The sequence below is a fragment of the Denticeps clupeoides genome, chromosome 1 (genome assembly GCF_900700375.1).
Source record: "Denticeps clupeoides chromosome 1, fDenClu1.1, whole genome shotgun sequence".
Classification (NCBI taxonomy): domain Eukaryota; kingdom Metazoa; phylum Chordata; class Actinopteri; order Clupeiformes; family Denticipitidae; genus Denticeps; species Denticeps clupeoides.
This window is the reverse complement of record NC_041707.1, coordinates 24,411,275-24,422,845: the sequence shown is the minus strand read 5'-3', so window position 1 is coordinate 24,422,845 and position 11,571 is coordinate 24,411,275. Positions and strand designations below refer to the sequence as shown.

The following is an 11,571-nucleotide window of genomic DNA, read 5'->3' as shown; positions in this document are numbered from 1 at the left end:
AGGTTGAAAATATCTACGCCTGGCTTTGATTTGCATGTGGAAGGTGTGGTGCGTGCACCTGCAACAGGACAGGCTAGTCTGTTTAAATAGGCATTGTACTGGTCGTCTAGAATCAACCAGTATTTGCAAAAAAAAAGATCAAAGTCACTCATACTAACCAGACTCCTGTATCTTTGCCTTTATACGCCATCCCAGTAGGGGGCGATAATGCGCCCAATTATTAAAAAGCCGCTACGGTTGTTGCGCAAGCAGAAGAACGGGAAGCTCGTTCACATGCGTGACAGCGCGTTTTATGAGCTGCTCATGTCGGGAATGTTTCTCACGTAAGAAAGCACATGCGTTAGCAGCAACTGATACTAAAGGGAGAGAAGCGTTGTAAATAGATACAGGGATGAACGGCGAAAACTTCTGCCTAAGTGAGAAGATTGTGTCGTCCTCTTACGTTCGCCAGGGCTCGCAGGCACGACGGGGTCATGAGCAGCTGATCAGAGTTCTGCTGGAGCAGGTACCATGCACATTTTGGCTCTCGACATGTCAGTAGCCTTGTGGGAGATCTAATGTGTGTGTGTTTTCCCTGGTAAGGGGAAATGTCCAGAGGAGGGATGGAGCGAGGCCACCATAGAGCTGTTCCTGAACGAGCTGGCTGTCATGGACAGCAACAATTTCTTGGGAAACTGTGGCGTTGGAGAGAGGGAAGGGAGGGTTGCCTCCAGCCTGGTGGCTAAAAGACATTATAGGTTTGTGGCTGTGTGTTGTACCTGGTGCAATTGCCGGTTGTAAATATCAAGCCAAGGACTCTAGTGAGTGTTAAGATAATGAACATGGACACTTTTCTCGTTAAATTCATTTGTGAAATTTGGTTTTCTGCAGGTTGATCCATGGCATTGGCCGATCAGGAGATATTGCTGCGATTCAGCCGAAGGCTGCTGGCTCCAGTCTCCTTAACAAGCTCACCAACTCTGTGGTGTTGGACATTTTAAAACTAGCTGGTGTGTTGACCTCAACGCTGTCCACAAAGCATGAAGTTATCTTGTCTTCCAGTACAGTTAAACATTAGCTGGTACAAAGTTCAAGGCCGTCCTCATCTGTCGAACAGGCGTTTTAGGGTTTTTAGGAAGCAAAAGTCTATAAAACTGTAATGTTTCAGAAATGTTACCCTATTTAATCTACTTTATAGATGTCATGCCATTTACATACGCGGTTATGTGTACATATTGGCTTGCTTTGTTTTTTTATGTCGTGTGCAGGTGTGCGGAGTGCGGCCTCTTGTTTCGTGGTTCCCATGGCGACAGGCATGAGTCTGACTCTCTGCTTCCTAACGCTCAGGCACCGGAGGCCAGGGGCCCGCTACATTATCTGGCCCCGAATTGACCAGAAGTCCTGCTTCAAATCCATGGTCACTGCTGGTGAGAAACTGCTTGTCTGTCCTAAACTGGGGTCTTTAGGGAGAACCCTGCATCAGACCCTGCGTATTTATCTTACAGCACTTATGGGCTTCTGCACAGAAAGCAAGATTCCTATATTGTCCTATTCCTGTATCTGATTTTTTTTTAATATATTGACTAGCTTGTTTTATGCCCCCTATTTATTTAGTTATTTTTCACATCTTTAATTAGTTCTAATTATATCTTCAACACATGTGCTGGATTTCTTGTGATCATCAGGCTTTGAACCTGTGGTAATCGAGAACGTTCTTGAAGGAGATGAGTTGAGGACCAACCTTGAGGCTGTGCAGAGGAAGATAGACGAGTTGGGAGCAGAAAATATCCTGTGTCTCCACTCCACTACATCCTGCTTTGCCCCTCGTATCCCGGACAGGTAGCCTGACTTGTGTTGTTAATACTGGCAAATTTAACCAAAATTCAAGCAATCTGTCCAACATATTGTATGCTAATATTCCAGAGTTGGGTTAATCACATCACATTGCATTTATCACATAGTAGGCGCTGATGGGCATTTACTGCAAGCCCGGGTGGTAACACACTCGCCTATGAACCAGAAGACCCAGGTTCAAATCCCGCTTACTACCATTGTGTCCCTGAGCAAGACACTTAACCCTAAGTTGCTCCAGGGGGACTGTCCCTATAACTACTGATTGTAAGTCGCTCTGGATAAGGGTGTCTGATAAATGCCATAAATGTAAATGTATATAGCTGCAATCTTGCACTGAATTCATTTCAATGCTTTACCACTCCATACAAATTTATCGGTTAAAGTTTTATGATTGCCAACTGAGCGGACAAAGTGTGGTGCTGGACTCTGAATCCAATTGTTTTCTATTGAAAGTGAAGTGATTGTCATTGTGACACACAACAGTGTTCTCTGTGTCCTCTGCTTTTAACCCATCACCCTTGGTGAGCGCCCGGGGAGCAGTGTGTGGGGACGGTGCTTTGCTTGCACCTTGGCTTCTGATTATGGTGCCGCTTCCTTAACCGCCAGGCCACCACTGCCCCTATTGGATGTGCATCTGTAGAGTGAGTGAGTAAGTGGCAAGTGATGCGGCCAGCTGTGAAGCAGTGTCCTTCCGCATGCCACTGAAGACACAGCAGTTGAGAGGTTGATTATATCAGTAATTAGAAGTTGATTATAGTGAATTAATTCAACCCTACCGCGAGGAAGGTGAAAAATATTGTATGGTGTAGGTATGCCATTTGTGTTTTGACAGTGAATGTTGCTTGTTGTTGGCAGTTTAGAAATATCATATGATACCTATAAACCTACTTTGTTAACTGAAATAATGAGGTACAGTTATAAAATGCATTATGTGGTGGGATTAAACCACTACTAGTTTTTGAGCCTGCAGTGAATGTTTCAATTATTTTTAACCACAATTTCTTTTTTGCTTTAATCCATGCTAACTCATTTAAACTGAGATCTGAATACACAAGCTCATTTGATCATTATGATCTCGAGATCATAGTAATAGCATCTTCTGCATGGATGAAAATAGGGCCCTGTTTCATTTGCGCATCAAATTTTCAAATGCATCTCATTTAACACTGCAGTTTTACAGGTTCACTTTTTATCACTGTAAATAGGCAATATTGCAATATTAAATGATTAACTAACATTCTGGTTCATTACTTGAAGCACAGTTCTACAAGACAGGCAACTTACTGAAAATGTGTTGGTGCTTAAAGTGCTTCACTGAGCTGAAAGTAAAACAAGATAAATTTAATAAAAAGAAAATCTAAAATGAATGTGCAAGTTTGATCTGTTTGCTACTTCCTGTTGCTGAGGGGACACTGGGCCAGTACATTTATCGCTGCATGTAATGTGTTTTATAGATTTATTGTGATTTTTCAGAGCTTAATTTCTATCATTTCAGCACAAAAATGGATGCTGAGTCGGTGAAACAGAGCTAAGCTTGTGATGATAATTTTTGTTGCACAGGCAATGAAAGTAAAGTTTGAGGTGTGGAGCTGATTAAAGCTCTAAGCTGTGGCTACACCCACTCTGTCTATCTGACCGGTCCCGGCTACTCACCTCTCTGTCTGCAGCATGTGCACTTTCAAACGCACAGGAATATCTGGACCACAGACAATCAGAGGCAGGCCCCGCCCTTCACAAGCCCTGATGAGTGTAGTATATTATATGCTCCATTTAATCATTTGATCAAAGCAACATGCTTGCATAAACAAAACCAATCTCATACTGCAGAATTCTTCTGAATGATTAAATAAATGGTAAAGAAGTGATATTTGTAGTAATTCTTTCTAGCTTTTTTGTCTTAACAGGCTGTTCCCTGTGTTTTTCCCAGGCTGGAGGAGTTAGCTGTTATTTGTGCGAAGCATAACATCCCCCATGTGGTCAACAATGCTTATGGAATTCAGTCATCAAAATGCATGCATCTTATTCAGCAGGTACATCAGCCGCAGATTAAAAAAACTCTATATATATATATATATATATTAGTTTTTTTTTTTTTTTTTTTTGACAGTCTTGTTCCAAACTCACTATGGTATGTTTTCCCATGCACTGCTTTATTTCTAGGGTGCTCGAGTAGGGAGAATAGATGCTTTTGTTCAAAGTTTGGACAAAAACTTTATGGTTCCTGTGGGTGGAGCAATAATAGCTGGTTTTGATGAGGACTTTGTTGAGGAGATCAGCAAAATGTATCCAGGTGAGTAGCCTGGCTGTCCCTGTAGACTGCCTGGAGGATTTGTGATTGTGCATAATTGTTTGCTGATTTAATTATTTGCTTAATATAAAATATAAATAACCTGCTAAGTATATAATGATGTAGATGTTGATTAATTAGAGATTTGTCTAAACAGTTGACTTTACAAAGGGCATAAGACATCGGTATATCTATCTTGATCTGCAAGTTACCTTTGACAGGGTATCTGCAGATCCTTAAGTCTTAAATTGTATTTTTGAAAATTAAGGCCTTAAAAATCTTTAAAATGACTGGTAATACTTTAATTCATACTTATTTGTCTTAAAAAATACTCACCAACAGACGTGTTCTCCTAATATTAAAATATATTGGTGTTGCATAAAATATTATCTAATATTATTGGAATCAGGAATAGGGAGGAGAGAAAATAACATTTCTACATTTATTTTTTTCTAAATCAAATGATTTAGAAATCTGCAGTGCTGCACAATCAAGGTGTCTGATCATGTGACATAATATATTGATAATGTGCACAGTCTCACATTTTACAGGTAGCATGTGTGACGTCACAACGACCAGGTAGGAATGGAAATAGAGTTTGGCGATGGAGAACTTGTAGTTAAAAATGCAACAACAAATTTGTATCTAAAATGTCCCATTTATATCCAGCAGTTCCTATATACTACTGTATGTAGTACATCTTTCTTAAAAGGGCACAATGTTTTTCAAAAAAAACCTTATTGATTTTATTTTGGGGCAGTGGTGACCTAGCGGGTAAGATGCCACTGAGATGCCACTGAGCAAAGCACTGTCCCCACACACTGCTCCCCGGGCGCCTGTCATGGCTGCCCACTGCTCACTAAGGTTGATGGTTTAAAAGCAGAGGACACATTTCGTTGTGTACACCATGTGCTGTGCTGCAGTGTATCAAAATCACTTCACTTTCACTTTTAACTTCATTTATTTTTATTAAGCTGTAGTATTGGGAAACATTTGCTGTGATGTAAAGATTTACTAGAAACGTTCTGGGTATCTCATGGCTATGGATGTTGTAGGGCTTTCGTTGTTGACTCATCTCTGCAACATTGCGTGGACAACGGGGCAGTTCCAGTGGAGTGGAAGACGGGTGGTGGTCCCCGTTTTTAAGTATCTCTGGGTCTTGTTCACGAGTGAGGGAAGGAGGGAGCAGGAGATCGACAGGCGATTGGGGCAGACGCTGAAACGATCTGACGTGGTGAAGAGGGAGCTGAGGGAAGCAAGGCTCTTGATTTACGTCCCAATTCTCACCTATGGTCATGAGCTTTGGGTAATGAGCTTTCTGGTCAGGATGCCTCCTGGACACCCTGGGGAGGTGTTTCGGGCATGTCCTGCCGGCAGGAGGCCCCATGGGTCGACCCAGGACACGCTGGAGAAAGTATATCTTCAATCTGGTCTGGAAACCCCTAGGGGTCCTCTCAGAGGAGCTGGTGGAGGTGGCTGGGGAGTAGGGATTCCCTACTTTGGATGTTGTCCACGCGACCCAGACCCAGATAAGCGGAGGAAGACGACAATGATGACATTGTTGACCTGTGCATCATGTCCCATGAATCACACTATCTTGATCATTTTAGCTGCATATATTGGTATTGCATAATCATTAGTTAATTGAAGTGCTGCACAGTTTTGATGCGTTGAAATATTTGTGAGACTAGTTTTCTGTGTACCATGCATCACATGGTAAGTATAATAATATATTCATATTTATATATTAAGATAAAATACAATAAAAACTTTGGCCATTGGACAAATGTATTTGACTACCCTGAAGGGTAGGGGTCTTAAAAATTTGTCTTCCTTAAACCTGCAGAAACCCTGTTTTGAGATACTGATATTCAATATAGTTGACCGAACTGAAATGAACCATGTGCTTTCCTGTAATGTGCCCTCTGTTAATAGTCATGGAGGCCACTCCATGGGTCATATACACAAAATTACCTTGCCCTGGTATGTACTGGTGCTTCCTAACGTTAACATAAAAAATTTATTTCTGTCTGAATATGATTTGATATGATATTATCAAAAATAATAGATACATAACTCACTTGATTATCACTGTAGCATTGCAGCCAATCTTTGGTATTCTAAAGAAATAGCTTACGACTTTGCAGTCTTTGTAACTCCTTCTATATGCCCTCTATATCTATACAAACTCTCTGAAGCTTTTCCTTCCACCCACCTTTGTGGTTGAGGCTTGAAAGTAATTATTCTCTCATCTCTACATGTTTCTCTTTCACATACTCCCTTTCGCACACTATCTATCCCTTTGGGTCTCAAACCCCCACCAACACTTTTCCTGCAGTAATGCAGTGTGAATTCAGAATGAGCTGCTGTGGTATTGATTCACTCTAGTCCTTCAGAGTCTTTTACAACTTGTGTCTGCACCCTAATTTATCTTGCAGAGAAAAGGCTTGACATGAACTGATGACACTGCTTGCTGCTCAGTGAGCCTTAATGGGTGATTGTGGATGGGTCCTAATGGTTTCCTAAATGTTGAGATTATCTGAAACATCTTGTCAAAGGCCAGTATTTTGCACTATTAATTTTTTATAAAACTATATTGATAAACTGTTTGTAGATTCAAATTCAGTCCCATTATAAATATATAATTTTTAACCTGTTAACAACCATTCAAGTGAACCGTTGACTTAACTTTTCATTACCAACTTATTTAGCCTGTTCCAAGATATTCCAAAGCCAATCCTAGACCCAAATCAAAAAATGAAAGCAGAACCATTAAGATATAATTTAATGTAATATATTTGAACTGAACACATTTTGACCAAGTTTTTGACACCGTAATGGACACCAGCTGACCAACATGGTAACAGGGGAAAAAAATGCTCTCCCAGAGTTTACGGTTGCTGGCTTGTCTAGAACATCACAAATGGTGATGTGGTTAAGGTGGTTAATCAGTGGTTAAGGGTGCCAAATCTTTCCCCAGATCTGCTAAGAAGTCCAAAATTGTGATCAGAAAACTATGGGCAGCTCATTGCTTAATGCCTAAGACTTGAGCACATCTTGCTTTAACATTGCATGGGTCAGCCTTCCTGGGTTACTGACTCAGCAGGTCCAGCTGAATGCAGTAACCCTATCCTTATATGGCATCACCACTTATCCAATTTTAAATTATTAATGGTAATTATCCAAATTTAAATAATTAATAGTGTTTAAAACCAATTTAAATGCATGTATAAGAAATACTGCATTGTCTGTATGTCTGTGGACTCAAAAGAGCATTAACACTTGAAGTGAAGTGTAGTGATTGTCATTGTGAAACACTGCAGCACAGCACACATTGCACACAACGAAATGTGTCCTTTTAACTCAACCCATCACCCTTGGAGAGCAGTGAGCAGCCATGGCAGACGCCCAGGGAGCAGTGTGTGGGGACTGTGCGTTGCTCAGTGGCACCTTGGAGGTTCAGGGAACCAAACCAGCAACTTTCTAATTATGGGTCTGTTTGCTTACCTGCGAGACCACCAAGATCACACCAGAGGCAGTTTTATCAATACTAAATGTCAAATACTGAAGTATGAAGTATCAATACTGATATTAATTGTACTCCAATGATATTATTAGTAATTACACTCAATTTAAAAACACATTCAGCTGTGAATATTAAAACAATGATGAGTGATATTTTGGTACCACCAGTGCTCCAGTATGTGTACCATAGTTTAAGAAACAAGGATCTAAGGATTACAGTGTCTGAAATTTTGCAACTATTTAGAGGGGAGTAAAAATATACAGACGTAAACAGCAACACTGTTAATGTGTTAGTAGGTGTCATGACTGCCCTTTTAATTTCAGTAGTGGGGAGACACTCAGCAGTGTACATCTGCACTTAGTATGGGTTGCCATCACCATCAGAGTTGTTGGATATGTTTATAGACCGTAACATTTTATTCTTGTCGGGTGGAACTCCTAAAGGGTTTTCTCTAAACTCTTCTCCCAGGTCGAGCATCTGCATCCCCTTCTTTGGATGTCCTGATCACCTTACTCACGCTTGGGGCCAGTGGCTACAGGAAACTGCTGTCGGAACGAAAGGTTAAAAGCACAAACCTACACACCTGCATACATACACACACTCAGTTGCTGCCAAATGTACCAGTGCTCCTACTATTTAGAGAAAAATCGACAATGTGAAGGAGGAAGGGTCTAAAAGGGTCTCTCATTTATGAAAACACAGAAAGGTCTTTCAGTTCCTTTTCCTAGAACCAATGTGTGTGTGAGCATTATTCAAGACAGATTCTCATCTGACTCAATTCGCCTGACTTTTCAACTGTGTTATTTAGGCAGATGACTTATGTAATTACTGTACTTTACATGGGTTGTTTATTTTTGTGGTTGCGTTTGATGCAGTTTTTTTTTCTGCTGTCTTAGCAAACAACCAGTGATTTATGTATACATAAATTACATTATTTCAGCATTAACTTTTGTCTCCACTCTGCATTTTTGTGTTCCCTGATACATGTAAAGTGGACTTGATTTTATCACTTTTCATACTGCGACATTCATTCACTGAGTAGCACCTATTGATTTCCCAACATCCCACACCATGATGTTTCAGTTCTGGACAGAAAATCTCTCAGAATTTTATGGCCTTCCTATGTCAGGCATGTGCATAATCAGCAGTTCTGGGCGAATCTTAATCTACCGTTCAATCCTGAACAAGGAAGCAAATGTCTCGCCATCCAACTATGATCTTGTAAATGTGGAACAGATAGAGAGAGATGGAGCAAGAGACACTTATACAAGAGAGTAGAGAGGGGAGGTGGAAAAACAAGGGGTGCTTATATTGCTTGATCAGCAGTAAATCCATCTGTGCAGCTAAAATAAGACTGGGTGGGAGTGGGTGGATGCTATTTTTAACTATGATTTTTTTTTATTTTTTATCTGGCCCGCAGGAGCTGTTCTGCCACCTGTCCCAGGAGCTGTCGGCGTTAGCCCAGCAGTATGGCGAGAGGCTGCTACACACCCCACACAACCCCATATCACTGGGTAAGAAACGCAGCTCCACAAACACATTCCTCATTAAAAATAGGATTAGTTAGTGAGGATCATTTACTTTCATAAACAATTTTTTATAAAATAAAATTCTGTGGATTTTGATCGTTTATGAAAGTAAATGATGCTGGTTTTCAGCTTTTACAGCGTCAGGTTTGGTTTACTCTTCTGCACTCTTTTGTATTGACAGCCATGTCTCTGAGCAGCCTGCAGACTCACGGTGGTGCCATTACCCAGCTGGGCTCTATGCTCTTCACCCGACAGGTATCTGGAGCCAGGTGAGATTTCCTCCACTACCTCCTGATATTCCTACCACCTGGGGTTATCTGGATAAATGTGGCTTTATTTATTTTAAAATCTAATTTAACTTTTTTATTAATGTTCAAGATGCTAGCATGTTTTTCCCATTTGATTTATTTGACCAAAATCTAGCAAGAGATTTACCTATAATAAAATCCCAGATAATGAGTTTTTTGCAGACCCAGAATATCCTTGTTTGCCCAGAGACAGTTATGGACATGAAATGAGTGAACCCTGGGATTTGGTTTTAATGTTATGGTGCAGAGGCTGCTGTGGACTGAAGATAGATAGTCTCTAGAATCCTTATTCTTTCAGCTACAGTCACTATTTGCATCACACCTGGGAGAACTGAAACCAATGCTTGGATATAGATTCAGAATCTTAGATGGATTACTATGTAACATACATATTTGTTTTAAAACAGAGTGGTCCAAATGGGTGTGGAGCAAACCATCAGTGGGCACACATTCCGAGGCTTCATGTCCCACTCTGAGTCTTACCCATACCCATACCTGAATGCTGCATCGGCCATTGGAATCACCTGTGATGATGTGGCTCTCTGCATCAAAAGACTTGACAAGTGCCTGAAGAGCCTGAGGAGAGAGACCGGTGACTCTGAACATGTTACAGATCCAGCCCCCCTCACAGGCCTGGAGGAACAAAGTGCAGCTTGAAGCTAACACTGCTGACAGCAGATGCTGGATAGACATTTGTTTGGAAGAAGTAAATAACAGAGAAGAGCGGGAACAGATAAAACGTTTTGCAAATATGTTTTGATTAAGGAACTGTAATTATTATCCTGTGGGGTTAGCACTGTGGTGGACTGAGTTAAAGGACTATTTACAATGCTTACCACATAATGCAGCACTCTGACTATAAAGCACTCAACTGTAAATCAGGCATAGGACAAATCATTTTGTTTTTAAAATGTAGTTACTCTACCAAACTGTCTTTTTTTTTTTTTTTTTTTTTTTTTTTTTTTTTCTTGAAAACCAAAGAGTCCTCTTGAAATGAAAAACTTTTTGAGATGAACAAAATAAAGCAATCTAACACTGTATTTGAGGGCACGTGGTTTTGAAGCAGGGAATCATGATATTCTTTTTGAAATGGCATGGCTAAATGTTAAAAATAAATAAATAAACGCTCTATGTAATCCATGATTACTGTTACTGTTGTTGACCTCAGGTTAAGGGTCAATGGTAAAAAGGTATCCCTTCATTTAAAAAGAATTTCCCTCAGGATAAGTAAAGTTTTTTTTCCTTATTTTTCTGTGCTTGTTAAAAAAGCTTCTAGCCAGCATGGTGTTGTACCATGGCAGAGCTAACGTTACATCTATTGCAGCACGTGACTTTTAACGAGATCATGTCTATTGAAGGCTTCACTTAATTCCTTTTGACTCAAGACATTATTGTGGCCTTTCAATTTCATCTGGAAATGTGTTTACAATGCATAGCACAATAGCCACAGAAACACTTCTTTCTCCCTGGCCCTTCTATTCTTTTGGTCCATTATCCCTGCAATGGATCTGTATTGCATTAGTCAGAGCTAAGCACATATAGCACATTAGAGTTGCACACCACAGCACAGAGGTCAGAGCGAAGAGAAATTTAAATGGGTTAGGATACTTAATGGAATTGAGAATAGTCTTCTTTTGTTCTTGAGGCCAACGGGACTGACCAGCAATGTAATTACAGCTTATGGATGTCCAATCAGACTTTATTCTCCTCCCTCGGGAACCTGAGCTACATTCTGTTCTGAAATGTTCTGAAGGAAAGGCTGGATGGTTTTAAGATCCTATAAATGTATCTAAATGTATTTTCACTAGATATATTAGACTTGATTGCTTGTATGTCCACTGCATATCCAGTTTATTGGAACATTGATGGTTTCAGGGGACTCAGAAGTGTTTCCTAACTCTTGTTGGTGTGAAATGCTGTAAATTAAAAATGCAAAAAGGCTCATTGATAATTGTTTGCTTTATCAGTGCAAATCATATGACAATTTGGTGTGTTATCCTTTTTCTTCATATCAGCATCATTTCATTTTTCACACCACCTGTCAAACGTTTGGACACATTTATGGGTCTTACAGTTTTTACATTATAG

The 11,571-nt window shown here is 40.2% G+C and overlaps 1 protein-coding gene across 1 annotated transcript; it reads left to right on the top strand.

Moving 5' to 3' along the window:
- The first annotated feature begins 252 nt into the window (after positions 1-252).
- sepsecs (Sep (O-phosphoserine) tRNA:Sec (selenocysteine) tRNA synthase) lies at positions 253-10,411 on the top strand. The gene is made up of 11 exons (XM_028981309.1): positions 253-505; positions 583-737; positions 871-989; positions 1,248-1,406; positions 1,665-1,818; positions 3,761-3,863; positions 3,994-4,123; positions 8,115-8,206; positions 9,067-9,160; positions 9,357-9,444; positions 9,891-10,411. Exons 1-11 carry the CDS (start codon positions 392-394, stop codon positions 10,138-10,140), a joined length of 1,458 nt encoding a protein of 485 aa, XP_028837142.1. The 5' UTR covers positions 253-391; the 3' UTR covers positions 10,141-10,411.
- The last annotated feature ends 1,160 nt before the right edge of the window (positions 10,412-11,571 follow it).

Bases quoted from the DNA above. Each gene is read 5' to 3' on its own strand.
- sepsecs (XM_028981309.1), top strand. From the start codon at position 392: ATGAACGGCGAAAACTTCTGCCTAAGTGAGAAGATTGTGTCGTCCTCT. The intron at 1,819-3,760 runs GTAGCCTGACTT...TGTTTTTCCCAG, and splicing joins GCCCCTCGTATCCCGGACAG to GCTGGAGGAGTTAGCTGTTA. The intron at 8,207-9,066 runs GTTAAAAGCACA...TCTGGCCCGCAG, and splicing joins AACTGCTGTCGGAACGAAAG to GAGCTGTTCTGCCACCTGTC.